Below are 21,433 nucleotides of genomic sequence, written 5' to 3'. Positions count from 1 at the left end.
AGAATTAATGCTTTCCTGGAAACTTTGAAAGTTAATAACACTGGACATGTGAGAGTATTTTTAAAGTTTCTGAAAGCTAATTTTATAAGTGTTTTAACTGCAGAACGTTATTTCTGAGGACGGATTGAAGACATTAGAATTTAAGATACTCTCAAATTATGTTTTAGAAATGTTGGCCGGGCACGGTGGCTCACGCCGGTAATCCTAGCACTTTGGGAGGCCGAGGCAGGTGGATCACGAGGTCAAGAGTTCAAGACCAGCCTGGCCAAGATGGTGAAACCCCATCTCTACTAAAAATACAAAAATTAGCCGGGCATGGTGGTGGGTGCCTGTAATCCCAGCTACTCGGGAGGCTGAGGCAGAGAATTGCTTGAACCCGGGAGGCGGAGGTTGCAGTGAGCTGAGATCGCGCCACTGCACTCCAGCCTGGGCAACAGAGCGAGACTCAATCTCATAAAAGAAAAAAAGAAAAAAGTTATAAGCAGTTTATCATGACAGCAGGATTTGTTTCTCTTTGTGTGGTCAGTGAAATCTTTTTCAAATGCTTCAGTATTAAGTTGTTATTTGTCTTAATTTCTCTTGAAAAAATTATTAATAGCTGTGTATGATCGAATGCGAGCTGATCAGAAGAAATTTGGTAAAGCATCATGGGCAGCAGCTGCTGAACGGATGGAAAAACTCCAATATGCAGTTTCTAAGGAAACTTTGCAGATGATGAGAGCTAAAGAGATATGCTTGGAACAGCGGAAACATGCACTAAAGGAAGAGGTAACAAAAATCATCAGAAAAATAAAATCAGAAAAAGTTACAGTTTGTCATTTTAATCTTTGCACAAGACTTTTTTTTGATCCGATAGGCAGTGATTTTATGCCATCTTCATGAGATGAAAACACTTAGAATAGGTCCTATGACTTAAGTTGTCATTAGAAGAGTTATACGTAGCGTATTTCACAGCATCACAGTGTGATGGTTGGCAGCACTGCACTGTTGATCAGAGGGGCCAGCATCAGAATTTCTTAGTTGCTGTAAAGTTTTTTATACTGTAAAAACGTAAAGCTTTCCAGCAATTATTAAGAAAGTTTCACTGACCAGAGAAATTCAGTAAAATTTCTAAGGCAGTGGCATTTTGTTAGGATTGATTATATAATGCTTTTATACCATTACATTTTGGAACTTCCCATTTTATTCCTACTGGAACACACTGGTCTCCCCCATCTCCCACCTCCTCTGTACCCGCTACAGTCACTGTCTATCCTTTTTTACTATTGACTTAGTTATAAATATTCATACCCATTTTGTGGGTTGCCCTCATTGGCTTGAAAACACTGAGTACATATTTATTAAAGTAGCACATTTTAGTTGCTAGAGAAGAACAAATCATCATCTCTGCTTTAGTTATAAGAATACAGCATTATGTAAAATATGTATTTTTTTGGCTTAGGTTGTACAGCAAGATGGTTCTCATTGACATTTTTGAAGTGCTTATGCTCATATACACTTGTTTAAAAAATAGTATATGAAGTAATCTATAAGGTATCATACCTGTGATCTAGAAATCTTTTTGTTGATGGATTTTTATCATTATTTCATTTCCCCCTTATTTTTTTTTTGCTGGTTATTAGAAGGTAAAATTGGAACTTGGCTTATCCGGGAAATTGTTCACACTTTATATTCAGAATCGCTGTGCATGGATTTCATCCCCATCTCATGTTCCCCTGAGGCATTTCTACTATAATATCCTTTTCTAATTAGCTTGTTCCCCTCATGTTACTGGCTCTCTGGAGTTGTCTTAAATTCTAGAACTTTTAAACTTAAGTCCAACAAAGTTCTTCTTGATGTGACAAAATTAAGACAACCCTAAAAATGAAAGCGTTTTTAATTTAAATTTAATTTAAAAATTAAATGTAAAGTATTTCAGAATATTTGCCACAAGCGTAATACCGTACTTGAAATAAATGTTCTGAATTAACACTGAAATATTAAATATTACCTAAGCAGGCAAAATTCTGTTCGACTTGAAAGAATTAACTGCTCTTAGGAGTTGATACTGTTCCTTTTAATTTATACGCCCTTTAACTTTTTAACTTTTTTTAAATTTTTTTTTTTTAATTAATTTAGTTAGTTAAAATAGAGACAGTCTTGCTGTGTTGCCTAGGCTGTTCTCTAACTCATGGCCTCAAGAGACCTCTCATGTCATGGACTCCCAAAGTTCTGAGATTATAGATGTGAGCCACTGCGTCTGGCGCTGAGTCTTAATTATAATCATTCTTATCCCTTTTAGGTCATTCTTGCCCCTTTAAGAATATGAGAACCCTGTACTCAGAGTAATGTACATATATATGCAATTTTGCACACAATTTTAGTAGGTTCTCAAATCATCTATATCTGAGCCTCTTATTTCAGAATGACTGCCCATGTTCTGCTTTCCTTATCAAAACTGCTGAAAATACTGTGTTTTTAGCCCAATACCTGTGAAAGAATCCTTTGTGAGTTTAACTAGTTGTAGCTACTTTATTCTACTCTTTCAATAGTATACTCCCCATCTAGATTTGGAAATAATAGCATAATCTGACCATGCAAGTAAGTCTTTATTTTCAGTTCTATATTGTTAATCCAGGTTATCAGATATAGCTTACATTTTTTGTTTTAAACTATTGGACAAGATTAAAATACATACAACCACACAGGATTAGGAGTAAGAGTATATGCTAGAAGTGTTATTAAAATAAGGATTAATGTTGAAATAAGGAGATTTTCTATATAGTTATTAATTGAAATAGATGATGATAAAATTAAAATGCCATCATGAGGTTGGGCATGGTGGCTCACGCCTGTAATCTCAGCACTTTGGGAGGCTGAGGTGGGTAGATCACCTGAGGTCAGGAGTTCGAGACCAGCCTGACCAATATGGCAAAACCCTGTCTCTACTAAAAATACAAAAAATTAGCCAGGTGGGTGGCGTGCTCCTGTAGTCCCAGCTACTCTGGAGGCTGAGGCAGGAGAATCGCTTGAACCTGGGAGGCAGAGGCTGCAGTGAGCCGAGATTGTGCCACTGCACTCCAACAGCCTGGGCGACAGAGTGAGACTCCGTCTGAAATGAAAAATGAAATGAAATGAAATGAAATGAAATGAAGCCATCATGAAGCAAATCATGAAACATCTGGATTAAATTGTAGACTTCTATTTTGTGGTTAACCGGGATTAACCAGAAAACCCTTTAGATTCCAATTCGTGTGGCTGAAAGTCTTTAAAAAGTGTATCAGGGCCAGGTGCAGTGGCTTATGCCTGTAATCCTATCACTTTGGGAGGCCAAGACGGGCGGATCATCTGAGGTCAGGAGTTCGAGACCAGCCTGGCCAAGATGACGAAATTCTGTCTCCACTAAAAATACCAAAAATTAGCCAGATGTGGTGGTGAGCACCTATAATCCCAGCTACTCGGGAGGCTGAAGCAGGAGAATAGCTTGAACTCAGGAGGCACAGGTTGCAGCGAGTCAAGATGATGCCACTGCACTCAAGCCTGTGCGACAAGAGTGAAACTCTGTCTCAAAAAAAAAAAAAAAGGTATATCAGTGTGCTTTCTTTCCCTGGCAGAGGATTTTAACAATTCCCCATCAATTTATAATTCCTTGATAATTTCTCTGAACATACATAATCTAATAGAATATGAATACATACTAGTCTTGAAGATTAGCTACTTATTTTTGTCTTTCTCCTACAAGCATGTAGCTAAATTATGATTAACTAAGGTTATATTCCCCTCTTTCAGTTTTAATTCGTCAAGTATTTATTGAGCATTGATTACATACCATGGTGGATATGAGCTTAGGATTTGGACAGTGCTGTCTAGCAGAACGCCCTGTAATCATGGAAATGTTCTATGTTTACCCTCTCCAGTAGGGTAGTTTTCAGCCATATGTGGCTAATGAGCTTTTGAAATGAGGCTTATGCAACAGAGGAACAGCATTTTAAATTAAATTTAAATAACCACATGTGGCTTGTGGCTACCTTACTGAACATAGCACCTCTATAGATCTCAGTTCTGCAAACTTAACTCTTTAGGAAAGCTTCAGTGAGTTCCTTAACCTGTCTTTGAAATGTAAATATTATATACCTTCTGGGATGTTATGATTTCATGAGTTAATGCATATAAAGCGTTTGCTATAGCACTTGACATAGAGTAAGACCTGGATAAATATTAGTGATTATTACTATAATTGTATGTTATGTTTTGTGCCAGTATCCCAGAAGGGAATACAGAGAAGAAAAAGATACATAATTTCCATGCTTAAGATGTTTACTTGCCTCAACCAACATTTCAGGGTTCACAAAGCATGCTGTTGACTAGGTGATGTGACATTTTGTATGGGCCTTGCCAGAAACTTCCAATAGTAAGAAGCTGTGATGTGGTAGACACAGCCTGAGTCTGAGCTGAGGTGGGGTTTTTGAGGTCCTTTTCCAGGCAAGGAGATTGGTTTTTAGTTTTCATTTTATTTGTTAATAAGTAGATTATTCCATAGGTGCACACTATATATTTCAAAGAGTCTAAATACAAAAAGGTAGGTTCCACTCTAAAGGCCTTAGTTTATATTAAATTCTGTTTTCACCATATGAATTCTGTTTTGGCAGCAGTTAAAGTTTAAAATGTTTTAGTCCCTGTCCTTAGTGCTTTATGTATATTATCTTGTTAAATTCTCAAACATAACCTTTTATGCTATAAGCCCAAAACCATTATCTGAATTCCCTGAAGACAGATATATTTCAGAATCCCAGGTTTTTTTTAGATTTTAGAAAGGTAAGATAGAGCATATAACTTCAGACAAGTGTTATTAGTCCACTAATGAAACACATGGTCACATTAAATGGAATAACTAAGGATTAAAAATAGTTTATGAAAAATTCAGATCACATTTTTCCACAAATGGATTGTGAGATTTGGTTTGACATTAAATTATGGGAATTTTCCATTTTCCAGGATTTCTGACATGTGGAATTCAGATAATTCTGTCACCTTGTGTTACCCATATTTGTGCAGTTGTTACTGGTGAAACCTGTATTTATACTCAGGCTTGTCTGTTACTAATTCTCATGTTCATTCTTTCTACATAATAGGGCTAGTTTTGGTTGAAAACTTGCCCTTAACGTCATTCGCCTTATGCTGTCCAAGGTTTTTATGACCCTTTAAAAAAAAGATATAGCCTTGCCCTGTCACCGATGCTGGAGTGCAGTGGCACAATCATAGCTCACCACAAGCTCAAACTCCTGGGACTCAGAGTCCCTACTGTCTCAGCCTCCTAAGTCACTAGGATTACAGGCACATGCCACTATGCCCAGCTATGACTTATTTTCGAATCCTCATTTCATTTCTTGTTGACTGCATATTTTCTGTAACTCAAACAGTGGTGGATGCTCAGTGAGTATTTTTTGAATGAATGTTTCAGTCCACAGGTAGCTCTTTTAATAGTTCCTCTAATGTCATTGGAATTTTCTAGCACAGTAGGGTAAAAGGCAGAACAAGGGCATAATTCATTTGCATAGTTTGCAAACAGTGCCATCTGGTTTCATGATAAAGTACAGTCAAAATAGGTATACATGAAAACTACTTTATCATTATTACACATGGTGAGAATGATGAGTCAGCAGGGTATGTTGTACTTACATGGATGTATGGACATGAATTGGTACTTCATCCCCCTTACTAGATTTGCTGTAAAACAATAACAATAACACTTTGATATTTTTCCGTCTTTTTGGGCTGGTAATCCCTAATTTTTTCTAGTGGAAAGAGCACTCTTGTAGGAATCAGGAGAATTGAGTCTAGCTGAAACTTTGCTGGTCATTACCTGGATCACATTGGGAGGTTACAATTTGGTTTGGGGTACTGGTATCCTGATACTTGAAGTATGTTTAGGAGAGTAAAAGTTGAGCTAAGTTAAATTTTAAGGTGGCCAATTTTTCCTTTGAGTATTTAAACTACTTTCAGGGCTTCTTTCTTCTTGCCCAGGGAAGCACTGCTCTCAGGTATAAAAAAGACACCCCATTGTGGCACCCAACTTCCCTGCACTGCTCCATTATCTGGAATTAGTTCTCTTTTCACCCTGGATTCTGTTTCTTTTAGTTCTGTGGCTGTCAGCTGAGGACAGGAAAACTCAGTCTGGAAATTTCAGATGTTAAAACAGGGAGGAAATTTGGAGCAGGGTGCCCGCTCCATACCTCTTCATGCCTTATACTAAGGATTTTGCCTCCACGTTGAAGATTAGATAGACCTCAGAGTATTATTTTGCCCTCACAGATTTCTCTGAGTCATAGCATCCTTTTCTCCTTTGCTGATCTCATAAAAGTCCTGTATGTTCTGGTTCTACAACCCTTTAGCTTTTCCCAAAGTCCACCACTGACCTATTGTTTGTCCTTTCAGAGGTTGGGATTTAACAGACTCCTTCACTGCTTGTCTGCCTCTGATGAGGTTTTGGTTATCTTTAGACCACAGCCCTTGGCAAATCCACGTCTGGACTCTTGGTCTAGATAGAACTCACCGAACCAAAAAACTGAGGGTCAGGTCACTGCTTGTAAGAGAATACCTACTTCCTTTCTCAGTTTGATTTTTGATATTGAGTGTGTCCTGGTAGCACTGTGCTTCTCAAGTGCTTTTAAAGTACCCTGGCTCTGGGCTGCAGTCAGAGCACTGTTCTCTTTGTGGTTGAGAAAGCTGACAGTGTAAAGGCATGTCACTGGGGGACTTTCAACCTTTTTCCTTAGCTGAGAGATTGGGCAGGAGAGAGAAACGTACAGAGTGCTAGGGGAAGAACTTAGCAGAGCATCATGAACGTAGCAGAAAATGGTCACTTAGTTGGGTAGAACCAGAGTAGTGAAAATGAACTCACAGCCTGGATCTGAACAATATCACTGGAAAGTAATCTTAGATTAAGGTTTTTAGACTGGTTTACACTAAGGTTTTAACTTAACGATTCCCCACTTGAGAATAAAGCCTTCTAACATTAGATATCTTACCTGTTTGTATGCTGTGGTAATAGAGAGTGTGGGTGCAGATATTGGAACAATGTATATCCTACAGCTGTGTTTGCAGAGCTGGGCAAGAGCCCCAAGAGAGTATGAAAAGGGATGTTTATCATCTAAAGTGGCGAGTCCACGAGTCTCAGGGCAGACATTATTCCTTGGTTCTTATTTTATGACTTAGGACAAAAACAACAGTTCATATTGTTCACATTCCCCTCCCTAGCTGCTATAATTAAACCCACTTTGGGGTTATATATGTTTTTTGTCACCCATAAAATATTTCCTAACACAGGGGGATCACTCACAGTCTTACACTTAGATAATCTATTAAGTATCCGTTTATAAAATATTCATAAAACAAAGTACCACTGTATTTAATTCACCTGGTTATTTTTAAATTTTTACCACTGCACATTTAGACTGGAGCCTAACCATTGCTTTTCAGTTCAAAATTCTTGTGAAAGGGATTTGAAATTATATTTTAAGGAAAAATATTCTAATTATTGGGTAAGACTGTGTAGATATCTAGACTGTAAAGCAAAAGCTGGAATTTTCTTTAAAACGTATTCTTTTTATGTGCTGACAGGTTTTACCAACCTCGCCAGACAAAAGGGATCATTTAGGAAAATAAGAATTCACTGTCTTTTTCCCTGTGGGTTGTCCCTGACAGCCAGTCAAGTATTTCTTTGGTATTCTGGGACCCCAGTGATGTCTCACATGAGCTCGTAAACAATACTCTTAATAATTTTCCCTTTTGTTCCTCTCATCTCCTCCTTTGAAGGTCACTCCTTGGGAAGCCACTTGAATCCAGGGCTCCTCACTATTTCTCCTTTGGCTCTGAGGGCACACTGATGCCTGTATCGGGGCTTTCCTGGAGCTTCTAAGCATGAACCTTTAAACTACCAAAGCAGTGGTGCTATGTTCTTAGAAGAATGCTTACTGTCTCACTCTAGAGAACTATGCTTGTCCTTCACATCTCACTGACTCTTGAAAAGCCATTCCTTTGGCTTCTTTTATCTGCCTTTTTCTGTACAGCCAAATAGAAAGCCATAGAAATAGTAGGGTTAGGAACTAGTTATCTAAAGTACACTTTCCCCTTGGTGGTTTCCTTCATTCCTGGCAAAAATTTTCCCACTCCAGTACTGCGAACTGACCAACCAAGCAAACCTCACAGAAGACCATCCTTCACTTTATGAGCCATGCCCAGAAATTTCTGGATCTCACTTTAAGTTCAGCCTAGGGCATTGATTACATTTACCTAAAGTGACACCTTACGGATTGCAAGGATTTCCATCTAAAGCAGTTGTCTTCTGCTGTTCCAGTCACATATTCTCACCTCACTCTACAGTCAGCAGATCCCAGAACCTAGCCAGTCTGTGACCATGGAACAAAGCAAAACCCCAGATATGTGGCATTAACCAGCTTTTACCATTCTTGTAAATATCTGAGAATGGCCCCATCATTTTCATATATCTCTGTGAAAAGAACAACTACATAACTTAGCATCCACTTTTGAGAGGGAAAGCATTTATATCCAGATGATACATATATTATTACCATAAATATGCATAAGTATAACATAAACATTAAAACCTTATTTTTACCATGTTTGCCTACTTCCACCATATAATATGACTTGATTATTACTGTTTTATATATATATATTTTTTAAAGTCTAGATTCCATGCCTACAAGTTTCTTTCTGAGAGCAATTACTTAATAGGTTTATGCTATCTGATTAGTATTAATTTTTAATACTAGCTCAATTTTCTTGTCCCCACCAGCTAGAAATTTTTTAATTTGTATTTTCAATGCAGATGCAGAGTTTGCGGGGTGGTACAGAAGCCATAGCACGATTGGATCAGTTAGAAGCTGACTATTATGACCTGCAACTTCAGTTGTATGAAGTACAGTTTGAAATCTTGAAGTGTGAAGAGTTACTATTGACGGCGCAACTAGAAAGCATCAAAAGACTTATATCAGGTATGGCGTGCATTTAACCACATAAGTTCACCAAAGATTGAATACATGAGAAAATACTTATGGACTAGGTATGTTTCTTCTGTTAAGACGTTTCAAAAATTGTTTTCTGTAGGGATAGAGTGTGGGGGGGTGATTTCTAGCATTTATTGAGCACTTACTGTTTGCCAGATACTGCTAAACACTTTGCATACATTCATTCTATGAGGTGTATTAAATAATAATCACCACTTACAAAGAAGCTTAAGAGATAATGGCTTTGCCTGAGGTTACAGAGCCAGTAATGAGATTAGAACCTTGTTCTGTCCAAACCCTAGCCCATATTCTTTACCACTACTCTTTTTTGCTGTTCTGTAACAGAAAAAAGAGATGAAGTGGTGTACTATGACACTTACGAAAGCATGGAGGCCATGCTGGAGAAGGAAGAGATGGCAGCATCTGCGTACTTACAGAGAGAAGAGCTGCAGAAACTTCAGCAGAAAGCACGCCAGCTGGAAGCAAGACGTGGACGGGTTTCTGCCAAGAAATCCTACCTCAGAAATAAAAAGGTATTTAAATATTGCTTTTGTTCATTACTTAGTCTTTTATCCGTACCTACTAATCTCATCTGTTTTGTCCTTAAAACTTGCTTATGTTTTAAAACTAAGTAAGCACTATCTCTTATCAGTGCTCAATGCGTTTATAGTGCTCTGAGAATTGCCCTCTTAAACACATTGGAACAGCCAATAGTGATGTTCTCTTTACCTCTAGAAACACTAATGGTGACTCTGCTAAAGGGCTCGACCACAGGATCCCTGATAATGTGATTCCTGGCTCCCTTTTTATTTAAGGAGGCCCAGCGATGTTTTTTACAAGCCCTGATTCTGACCTTAAAGAATTTTATAGATTGTTATTTCTTTATTTAACTTTGATTACATTTCAAAATGTTTGAGTCTTGATATTTGGAATGACTCATTTTGTGGAAATGTGATTCTTCCTGTGTCTTAAAAAATGTTTTGCACTCTAGTCCAGATGTTAACTATCGTGGAGCTGTTTCTAGTCACTGTAAGTGTAGAGTTGGAATCTGGAACTAGCTCTCCAACCTAGACCAAACTGATGACTATGTGGTACTGATTTGCTTTAAGCTTAAGTATTATAAAAGTATGTCATGTTCTCTGAGAACCCACCTTCCTGCTCTTCACCACATTCCAAGGCTACCACTTCCTCATTCCACAGAAAATCAATACCTTTGCTTTTTGAAATAGATAGCTCTTGCACATTAAAGAAACTCAGGCAGGCATGTATCCACAGTAAGTCAAGAACCCAGGACCTTCTATCACATTGTCCATCAACAGAACAGTTACCTTGCCATCCAGAGCCCTGGCTTTCACATAATTATGTGCCTTTGCTATTTCCCTGTGACAGTGGTAATAGAAACCCACTGCTGTGTCAGCCCTGGTTGTGAGCTTCATTTCACGTTCCAATCTGCACCAACCAGGTAAACATTGCAGGCTGGGCGCGGTGGCTCATGCCTGTAATCCCAGCACTTTGGGAGGCTGAAGTGGGTGGATCACCTGAGGTCAGGAGTTCGAGACCAGCCAACATGGTGAAACCCTGTCTCTACTAAAAATACAAAAAATTAGCCAGGCATGGTGGCACGTGCTTGTAATCCCAGCTACTCGGGAGGCTGAGGCAGGAGAATCGCTTGAACCTGGAAGATGGAGGTTGCAGTGAGCCAAGATGGCGCCATTGCACTCCAGCCTGGACAACAAGAGTGAAACTCTGTCTCAAAAAAAAAAAAAAAAAAAAAAAAAAACATTGCAGTGATTTCAGCAGGTCCTATAGAACAGTTTTAGGGGAGAATGAAAAGTAAATAAGATTTCAGAAGAGCACATTTTTGAGGAATATTAGGAGTATTTTATATATTACTTTTAGGTGTATAATGCAGTACTTTTGAGACTCGGAATTTGCAAACCTGCAAGTTTTTGAAAATGCTATGCAATTCAGACTTAATTGAAAGTCTGATTTCATTTTAATTCACCAGTATGCTAGGCACATTGTTAGACTTAGGATACAAAGATGAGCAAGGCATAGTCCCTGCTCCTCCCAGTCTTTTAGAGAAGGCAAACCAGGTGAACAGATGAGTGTTCTGCCGGCCAAAAACAGCAAGAGCAGGGAGTGAGGAAAGGCTTCTCTGAAGAGATGACACTTGTACTGGCTTTTAACATCTGAATAGAAATTGGCCAGATTGATGGTGTTGGGGTAATTACAAGCAGGACAGAATAGTTTTTAGCAAAGACACTGAAGCAGAAAACAGCATGGTTTGTCAGAGCAGTCTACATTGTAAGACATGCTTCAGGGCGGGGACCAAGTTATGGGAAATTTTACATACCACATTAACAAGCCTGAGCTTTGTCTGTAGTATAAGTTAAGCAAAGGGGTAATATGAACAGATTCACATTTTAGCAAGATAAGGCAGCATGAAAAATAGGTTAGAGGGAGAAGAGATGGAAAGGTTCTGATTGGAAGGTGTCATTATCCTCCACCTCAATAAGGTTGAGAGGTTAAGACTATGAAGTAAGTGAGTGCCTGTGCAGGGTAAGAGATGGACAAATCTTGAACTGTCTAGATCTGACACTTTGCAGAAAAAGTTAGTAGGATTTAGTGATGTGGTGAAGGAGGGAGGAAGAGCCATTCTCTATCAGCCCTCTGGTTTCTGGATTGGGCATTGAGGTAGATGGTGATGTCACCAACCAAGATGGAAAACCCAGAGGAAGAGCACATATGGGTGGGAGGTGATAAGCTGAGTTTTAGACTTGCATATAAGAGGTCTTGGGCATCCAGGTAGAGATGGCTGTGAGACAGTTAAGACAGTTGGGCACCTGGGTCTTATAAGAGTGTATGAGATGGTCTCAGAACAACATACTGAGCAGGTGATTTTTAAAACATTTTATTTATTTTTTTATAGAGACAGGGGCTCACTATGTTGCCCAGGCTGAGTGAAGTCAATGCTTTGTGATTAAACATTTCAAGAAGAGTAACAAAAATAACAATTTTCTTTGTTTTTTGTCTTCTTTAATTCTCCCAGTAGTCAAATGAAATCCAGAGAGCTCAGAAAATTAGAATCATTTTCATACTTCATTTGGTGGCAAAACCAGACCTGAGCTAACATGAAGTTATTTATTATCTTATTCTCATTTTGACAATTCATTTAACTATTACTGCTTATTATGGGATATGGTTTTAGATCTTGCTTATTAGGATATATATGGTATATACAACTTAACACCATTCTCTAAATTATCAAAAAACTTTGAATTTCAAAACATGTCTGACCTCTGTTCTAGATAAGGGATTGTGGACCTGTGTCCTCATTTATAAGCAAGGGAACCAACACTTCTGGTAGTGACATAAATCACCTAAGGAAAAGCAGCTAATATGGAGCAGGGGTAGGATTCTGTCCTAGACACTCAGAGACCTGAGTTACTGTATCACCAAGTCATGACATTATCTAACACGCCCTTTGTTTTTCCCCATTGCACTGGATAGATTCTTGATAGGCAATAGAGTGAACCAGAGTGGGTAAAGAACATGAAGTAAAAAATGACATTTTGCTTTAAAATAGTTTACTGACTTCAAAGGTTATTATTTGACTTTCTCTAATTGAAAGAGTGATCATTTTAGGCTGGGCATGGTGGCTCACACCTGTAATCCCAGCACTTTGGGAGGTCAAGGTGGGCAGATCACTTGAGGTCAGGAGTTCAACCAATCTGGCCAACATGGTGAAACCCCGTCTCTACTAAAAATACAAAAAAATTAGCCAGGCGTGATGGCATGCACCTGTAGTCCCAGCTGCTTGGGAGGCTGAGATGGGAGAATCTCTTGAACCTGGGAGGCGGAGGTTGCAGTAAGCCAGAGATCATGCCACCACACTCCAGCCTGGGCAACAGTGAGACTCCATCTCAAAAAAAAAAAAGTGATCATTTTAGTATATAGCTTTGGAATGTTGGAGACTAACCCTTTTATCTGGAAAACTTCTCCAAATAGTTTCCTTAGGAAAGGACACAGGGTAAATGAAGATTTAGCTTGGTACTGGTAAAAAGTTACCAGAATATAGTGCATAATTTTATAAAGTAGTGCATATCTCACAGTTATTGCAAAAATCCTGTTTTATATTGTGATTGGAAAATATATGCTTTTTTTTCATAGTTTCTAAATAATTTTGATAATTTTGACTTTCTAGTCTTCCAGGTCTCTTGCAGCTCTTATGTCTGTGACCAAAAGATTCAGATCCCATATTGTTTAAGCCAGTCTGGACAAAAAATTCATGGTCTTTATTTGTCAGAGAGAGCTTAACAATACATATTTTATATAAGTAAATACTTTCATATTCTTTTTTGCCCAGACATGTTTAAAGAGCATAATGAAGCCAGGTGCCATGACTCATGCCTGTAATCCCAGTAACTCAGGAGGCTGAGCCAGGGGGATTACTTGAGGCCAGGAGTTCAAGACCAGTCTGGGCAACATAGTGAGACCCCCGTCTCTCAGAAAAAGTATAATGAGATGTGGAATCTTCTGGATGCAGACTTCAGATCTGAAAGAGACCTTTCAGGACAACCCCCTTCAGTCCACCTTGCCCCATCCCTCCTCCTTCAAAAAAGAGAAACCAGGAGGTCTATAGAAGTTAATAGTTTAATAGAGGAGTCTTTTTGTAAGATCCTGATTACTTGGCTTTTACAGCTTCAGTCGTCCAAATAAGAAACAAGAGGTGGTCAATGTGATACTTTGTTCTGTAGGTGGTATATGTTAAGATCAAAATTTAACCTTGGTGTGGTGTTCAGGGTCTTTCAAGTTTCACTTGTATTAAAACACATTTTATGTATTTACAGGAAATATGTATTGCGAAACACAATGAAAAAATCCAACAGCGCACTCGGATTGAAGATGAATATAGAACCCATCACACAGTACAACTAGTAAGTTTGGATTCGAAGATTTTGAACAAAACTTTATTTTTTGCATGTTTTAGAGTGGATAAAATCTGTAGAGAATGATAAAAAAACTTATAACTGCATGTTAACATTAGTTCAGTTTATATAATGAGCAGTTTTTAGGCAGAATTGATTGGAGAGTACAGAGTTCCTATACCCTCAACCTGCACACGTAGCCTCCCCTACCATCAACATCTCTTATACTCCTGTCCCCACACTTGATAGCCTTTCCACTGTCAACATCCCCCAGAGTGGAATATTTGTTAAAATCAGTGAAACATTGAACATCACCATTCCCCAAAATCTGTTGCTTATGTTGGGGTTCTTTCTTGGTGTTTTGTGTTCTGTTGGTTTTGACAGTGTATAATGACATGAATCTGCTATTATAGTATCATATGGAATAATTTCACTGCTCCAAAAATCCCTTTGTTCCGCTACTCATCCCTCTCTCTCCCCAAGCCCCTAGCAAACACTGATCTTTTTATAGTCTTCATAGTTTTGCCTTTACCAATGTATAGTTGGAATGATACAGTATGTAACCTATTTAGTTGGCCTCTTTAACATAGTAACGTGCATTTAAGGTTGCTCCATGTCTTCATGGCTTGATAGCTCATTTTAACACCAAATAATGTTCCATTGTGTGGATGTCTCAGTTTGTTTATCCATGCACCTATTGAAGGACATCTTGGTTGCTTCTAAGCTTTGGCAGCAATTAATAAAGCTGCTATAAACACCCATGGAGGGCTTTTTGTGCACATAAATTTCAGCCAATTTGGGTAAATAACAAGGAGCATGAATGCTGGAGAGTATGGTAAGAGTGTATTTCGTTTTGTGAGAAACTGCAAAACTGTCTTCCATAGTGGCTGTTCCATTTTGAACTCCCACCAGCAATGAGTGAGAGTTCAGGTTTTCCCACATCCTCTCTAGCATTTTGCTGTTGTTACGTTTTTGAATTTTAGCCATTCTGACAGGTGTATAGTGGTATCTTTTGGTGTGTGTGGGTGCGTGTGTGTGTTTAAGAGATGGAGTCTTGATAGGTTGCCCAGGTTAGCCGCAAACTCCTGGGCTCAAGCAGTCCTCCTGCTTTAACCTCCTGGGACTACAGGCATGGACTCCTGTGCCTGGCTTTTACTGTTGTTTTAATTTGCAAATCTTTAATGCAGATATATAGATAAATAGATACATATACAGAGAGCAAAAGAGCACATCTGTCCAAATGCCTACTTGCCCCTCTATATATCTCTAGTAAGGTGTCTGTTCAGATCTTTTGCTCTTTTGTTTTTTGGAGTCTTATTCTGTCACCAAGGCTGGAGTGCAGTGGTGTGATCTCGGCTCACTGCAACGTCCATCTCCTGGGTTCAAGCAATTCTCCTGTCTCAGCCTCCTGAGTAGCTGGGACTACAGACATGCATCACCACGCCCAGCTAATTTTTGTTTTTAGTAGAGATGGGGTTTCACCATGTTGGCCAGCTGGTCTTGAACTCCTGACCTCAAGTGATCTGCCCTCCTTGGCCTCCAAATGTGCTGGGATTACAGGCATGAGCCACCGTGCCCAGCCTTTTTGCTCATTTTTTAAATTGGATTTTTATTTTCTTATTGTTGAGTTTTAGGAGTTCTTCATATATTTTGGCTTACACTCCTTTATCAGATATGTCCCTTTGTTTTGCAAATATTTTCTCATGATCTGTGGCTTGTTTTCTCATTCTTTTGACAGTGTCTGTTGCAGAAGAGAAGTGTTTTAACAAAGTCCAATTTACCAGCACTTTCTATCATGGTTCATTCCTTTGGTGTTGCATCTAAAAAGTCATTGCCAGTCTCCAAATCAGCTAGATTTGCTCCTATGTTATCTTCTAGGAGTTTTATAGTTTTGTGTTTTATATTTAAGTCTGTGATCCATTTTGAGGTAATTTTTGTGAAGGGTATAAGGTTTGTGTCTAGTTTAGGCTTGTGGACTTCCTGTTGTTCCAGCACCATTTGTTTAAAAGACTGTCCTTTCTCCATTGAATTGTCTTGTTCCTTTGTCAAAGATCAAATGATTCTGTCTCTTCAGTCTATTTTTGGGTGTCCTATTTTGTTTTGTTCATCTAGGTCTTTTGCCTCTCCATATAAGCTTTAGAATCAGCTTGTCAGTAGCCACAAAAAAATTGCTGGGATTTTGATTGGGACAGTGTTGAATTTATAAGTCAAGTAGGGATGACCTAATATCTTTTTTGTTTTTTTCATTTTAAAATACTTCTTCTTTTAGTTTTTTTGCTTTTTAATTATTATTTTTATTTTAGCCTCTACCGCCTTCTACACCTAACATCTTAATATTGAATATTCCTATCCATGAACAAAGAATATTTTTCATCTATTTAATTCTTTGATTCTTTCGTCAGAGTTTTATAATTTTCCTCATAAAGATCTTGTATACCTTTTGTAAGATTTATACCTAAGATACCTAAGTCTTTCTTCCTCTTCTTTGTCAGGGAGGTGGTAATATAAATAGTATTATGTTTTTAATTGAAAACTCCAATTGTTCATTGCTGGTGTATTACAAAACAATTGACTTTTGTTAATTAAGCTTTTTCTTATAATCTATAATCTAGATTTTTTTGTCAGTTTTCTTTCAGATTTTCTACATCTGTCTTCAGACAGTTTTATTTCTGTATAGCTTTTATTTCTCTTTCTTATTGCATTAGCTAGCACTTCAGTATAATGTTGAAAGGAGTGGTAAGGGGGACATCTTTGTCTTGTTCCTGATCTTAGCAAGAAAGCTCTAGTTTCTCACCAGTAAGTGTGATGTTACCTGTAGGTTTTGGGATAGATGTTCTTTATCAAGTAGAGGAAGTTCCCCCTCTATTCCTAGTTTGCTAAGAATATTAGGAAGTTCCCCCTCTATTCCTAGTTTGCTGAGAATATTAGTTCACTTTATATAAAGTTACATTAGAAACCTTCTCTACTCCCATATTGCTGTGCCGCATCCCACACAATATATATTATCCTGACAGTCATCTTTTCAGATGTGTCTTAAATTAGTTAACACCAGTAATTTGTACTTAAATATCAGAAATGCCAACATGACCATATCTCTGTATTTGGACATTTCTAAAATTTTCTGTCTTTAGCATCATACTAAAGGCCAAAGGGCTTAAATTTGTCTCCATTACTCCTTAAGGCACATTCTTAGCTAATGCTGCCCCTTACTCTTCACTTTAACCACATAAAATTAGCCAAACTACCCATAAACTGTAAGATTACCTTTCTCCTAGAATCTAGAAATAGATTAATTAATGTACTTTTATTTTTTGTTACTGTTTCTGTGGGTCAGAAACTGCTTTATAAGGTTAGTCAGGGGACCAGCATGACAGTGAGGTAAGTTGCTCCCTGCTATAACCATTTGTACTTGCATTATCAGTTTACTTATGAAGGTTCCACACTTCCAATGTATTTCTTTTTATAAAACATAAGATTTTGGTGGAGGGGAAGAACTAATTAACTTTTTAGAATGAATGAGTATCAGATCTTTTTCCCAGATCTATTTTTTGGGGGCAACAGGAGTAAAAATTAGTAAATCGATTATTTTTCTTTTCCTTTTTTTTTTTTTTTTGAGATGGAGTCTTACTCTACCCAGGCTGAAGTGCAGTGGTGCCATCTCTGCTCACTGCAACCTCTACCTCCTGGGTTTGAGCCATTCTCCGGCCTCAGCCTCCCGTGTAGCTGGGATTACAGGCACATGCCACCACACCTGGCTAATTTTTGTATTTTTAGTAGACGGGGTTTCACCATGTTGGCCAGGCTGGTCTCAAACTGCTGCCCTTGAGTTATCTGCCTGCCTCGCCTTCCCAAAGTGCTGGGATTACAGGTGTGAGCCACCACTCCTGGCCAAGAAATTGATTCTTAAGGGAATCCCAAAGATAAATGTCATCTGCCTTAGAATTTTGCCTAATACCTTGGTTGGAATATATAATTGTCAGAGAATGAATCCATTAAATAACTAGTCATCTTTAACACATACAGATAAAGCATAATGAAAGTTAGCTTAGATCAAAATAGATCATTGTTTTTCAATGCTAGTTTTAAACCACCAGTGTCAGAACCTCTTACGTGGTGGATTGTTTAAAATATAGATTCTTAGATGTTAACCTTATTATTGCAACAGTTTCCCCTGGACATCCTTGTGAATTAAATATGCAAGATGAAGTTTATTTTCATATTTGATAGTAAACTCTCTAAAACAAAATATGAGGATTACTTATTAATACTACTATTTTAAATTGTTATTAGCTCAAATTGGATAAGAGAATTCTGTTTTCCCCATTAAAGAATGAACTCTTTTGTAAGCACACTCAAAACTCCAGGCTTTCACTTCAAGAAAACATACATGGTGGCTCCTGTCTGTAATCCTAGCCTTTGGGAGGCTGAAGCAGGAGGATCACTTGGGCCCAGGAGTTCGAGACCAGGCTGACCCTGTCTCTATAAAAAATTTTTAAAATAGCTGGGCGCGGTGGTGTATGCTTGTCTTGGGCACATGCTAACTTATTTCAGGCTCTAAGAGCCCTTTTGAATTGTGTTCATGTGTGGTGTATCTTTGTGTCCTTTTGTGTAAATTAGTAGTATATTACTAGATTGCATTTTATTCAGAATAATTAGCCTACCACACCTTTTTTTTTTCTGGTAGAGATAGGGTCTCACTGTGTTGCTCAGGCTGGTCTTCAACTCCTGGCCTCAAGCAGTCCTCCTGCCTCAGCCTCCCAAAGTGCAGGGATTATAGGCATGAGCCACCACACTTGGCTTTATTTTCCAGTTTCCTGTTGTCTCCCTGCCACCCTTATCTCCCTGCTCATACTTTCTTCTTAGAGTTTATGATATAATCACCCAATGCAAATGCAACAGTAATTCTCATTAGAAATTATATTGTTTAGGGAAAGCTGGTGGGGAAGAGGAGAGAAATGATAGAAGAATAGAATGGGGGATTGGATCTGAAAAGGGCAGGAGAACAATGGAAGAGAGGGTAGTTAATTTCCATTTGAAATTATCTGGTCTGGTCTTCTGGGAGGTATCTCTAGTTTTTTAAAACAAAGCAAGAAAATAGACAACCCATTTACCTATATAGAAAGCCTTTTCATTTATTTAACTAAAATTAATTTTACCAAATGAGATTTTATTATATAGCTTTTAGATGATTCAACTCTATAGGGAAAATTAAAAGTTTGTTTAGATAACTGCCAAAAATAAGCTGTGATACTAAACCAGATAATTCATGGATAATGCTTGAAAAATATTTTTCTAACTGCTGGTTATATTGGTTGTTGATTTGATTGCTTTTGTTCGTTTGTTTTTTTGAGACAGAGTCCCACTCTGTTGCCCAGGCTGGAGTACAGTGGCACTATCTCGGCTAACTGCAACCTCCACCTCTCAGGTTCAAGCGATTCTCCTGCCTCAGCCTCCCAAGTAGCTGGGATTACAGGCATGCATCACCATGACCGGCTAATTTTTGTATTTTGGGTAGAGATAGGGTTTCACCATGTTGGCCTGGCTGGTCTCGAACCCCTGACCTGAGGTGATCCACCCGCCTCAGCCTCCCAAAGTGCTAGGACTGTAGGTGTGAGCCACCGTGTCTGGCTGGTTGCTGATTTTATTTTTTAAAGTCATCTACATTTAAGTTAGCATAATATAGCAGCTAGAAGTATTTTACACTAAAACTGTGTATTAAAAATATTTCATGTTTCATGCTTTCATATTTCATGTTTCATGAAATATTAAAAATATTTCATGTTTCATGAACAAAAAAAATTTTGTTCAATGAATCATCCCCTTTGGCCCACATTAGGATAACTTCTCATCTTTTTTCCTATTAATGATAAAAATTGGGACACAGCATAATGGAATTATTATTAATTTTTTACCAGAAGAGAGAAAAATTACATGATGAAGAAGAAAGAAAAAGTGCCTGGGTTAGCCAAGAGAGACAGAGAACACTGGATAGACTTCGAACATTTAAACAGGTATTAAAAGTAATGGTCCATTTATTGTTTTTCTTTTTTTTTTTATAACAGAGCTACATATATACCTGTAGGATTTCTTTGTGGGAAAAACTTGGTTTTCCCTTATTTATAAACTATTATAACCATGGAAGTCCTTTTTAAAATTGTTTTAATGGCATGACTCCATTTCCTCTGGTGGTTTTCCGAATTTAGTATTCTTGTGACCTTTGACCCACAGCTTCAGTAGTATAAGAGGAATGATAAGGGCTTCTGGGAAACCTAGATTCCTCTTGAGTTTAAAAAATTAGTTAAATCACAACTGACTATCCAGCTCAAGCATCAACTTGTTATTTATTCCACATACATCAACCTGTGGTGGTAATACATCAAATGACCATTGGCAGAATTAGAGGTGGAGGGGAGCAGCATATTTGAGAACTGCTTCAGCAGTTCTCTTGCCAGGGTAAGCCGTGACCACACACTGATACCACAGTATCCACACATCTCCTCAGAACTGTGCTGAAGCCTCACAGTTCTCATTTTTAACGTACTCTGGAGCCTTACTTCAGTTATGCATGCTGAAGGATCACTTTGTAGGTGAAGTAGGCTTTTGAACAAGTGTTACAGTGGAAAAAAAGGAGGTGAGGCAGGGGAAAAGCCTTGTTATTAAGTAAATGTGGCTCACGCCTGTAATCCCAGCACATTATGAGGCTGAGGCAGGTGGATTGCTTGAGCCGGGGAGTTCAAGACCAGCCTGGGTAACATGGCGAAACCCTGTCTCTATACAAATTAGCCTGGCATGGTGGAACATGCCTGTGGTTCCGGCCATTTGGGTGGCTGAAGTGGGAGGATTACCTGAGCCAGGGAGGTCATGGCTGCAGTGAGCTGTGATCATACCACTGCACTCCAGTCTGGGCAACAGAGTGAGACCCTGTCTCAAAAACAAACAAAAAAAAGGTCTTAACCATGGTAAAATATATATAAGAGTTCTACCAGTAAGTACTGAAAAAAATGTATTTCTCTCTTCATTCTGTCATAAAATGGATATATAGTTGATGGAGCTTTTTAAAAATGCCAAGTAACCTGTTAAAGAATATTTTAATTTTCTCGTGTGTGCATTTGAAAACATAGGAAACTTTTTGCATACCAGTAGCATTTATACATTTGACATCACTTATGTTTTGCATTTTGCATGCTATTTGTTTTATACATTTAGTAGTTTTATTCACTAAAAATCTTTTTTTAATCATAATTTTGAATATTTGAATTAATCGTGGATTTGATAGGCAAATAATAAATTCATAATTGTTTGTAAGCTATTATTAGGTACTTTCGGATTTTCTGTATAACTTTAAGGGTGAAATAACCAATAAGCCAACATAACATTTTTGAGATGGAATCTCGCTGTGTCACTCAGGCTGGAGTGCGGTGGCACAATCTCGACTCACAGCAACTTCCGCCTCCCGGGTTCAAGCAATTCTCCTGCCTCAGCCTCCTGAGTAGC

General features: G+C 38.2%; 1 protein-coding gene across 2 annotated transcripts in view; it reads left to right on the top strand.

Annotated features, from left to right (window-relative positions):
• Positions 1–21,433, top strand: part of JMY (junction mediating and regulatory protein, p53 cofactor) — an 88,709-nt gene that overhangs the window by 54,039 nt on the left and 13,237 nt on the right. The window contains exons 4-8 of one of the 2 annotated variants that reach the window (XM_031003463.3): positions 599–768; positions 8,831–8,996; positions 9,354–9,541; positions 13,862–13,948; positions 19,855–19,950. In XM_031003463.3, coding sequence (XP_030859323.2) covers positions 599–768; positions 8,831–8,996; positions 9,354–9,541; positions 13,862–13,948; positions 19,855–19,950 — 707 coding nt within the window. The remainder of the gene's footprint in view (positions 1–598; positions 769–8,830; positions 8,997–9,353; positions 9,542–13,861; positions 13,949–19,854; positions 19,951–21,433) is intronic. The other variant, XM_055366962.2, reaches the window with a different exon arrangement.

The sequence above is a fragment of the Gorilla gorilla genome, chromosome 19 (genome assembly GCF_029281585.2).
Source record: "Gorilla gorilla gorilla isolate KB3781 chromosome 19, NHGRI_mGorGor1-v2.1_pri, whole genome shotgun sequence".
In the NCBI taxonomy this organism is placed as follows: Eukaryota; Metazoa; Chordata; class Mammalia; order Primates; family Hominidae; genus Gorilla; species Gorilla gorilla.
This window is presented reverse-complemented; position numbering and strand designations above follow the sequence as displayed.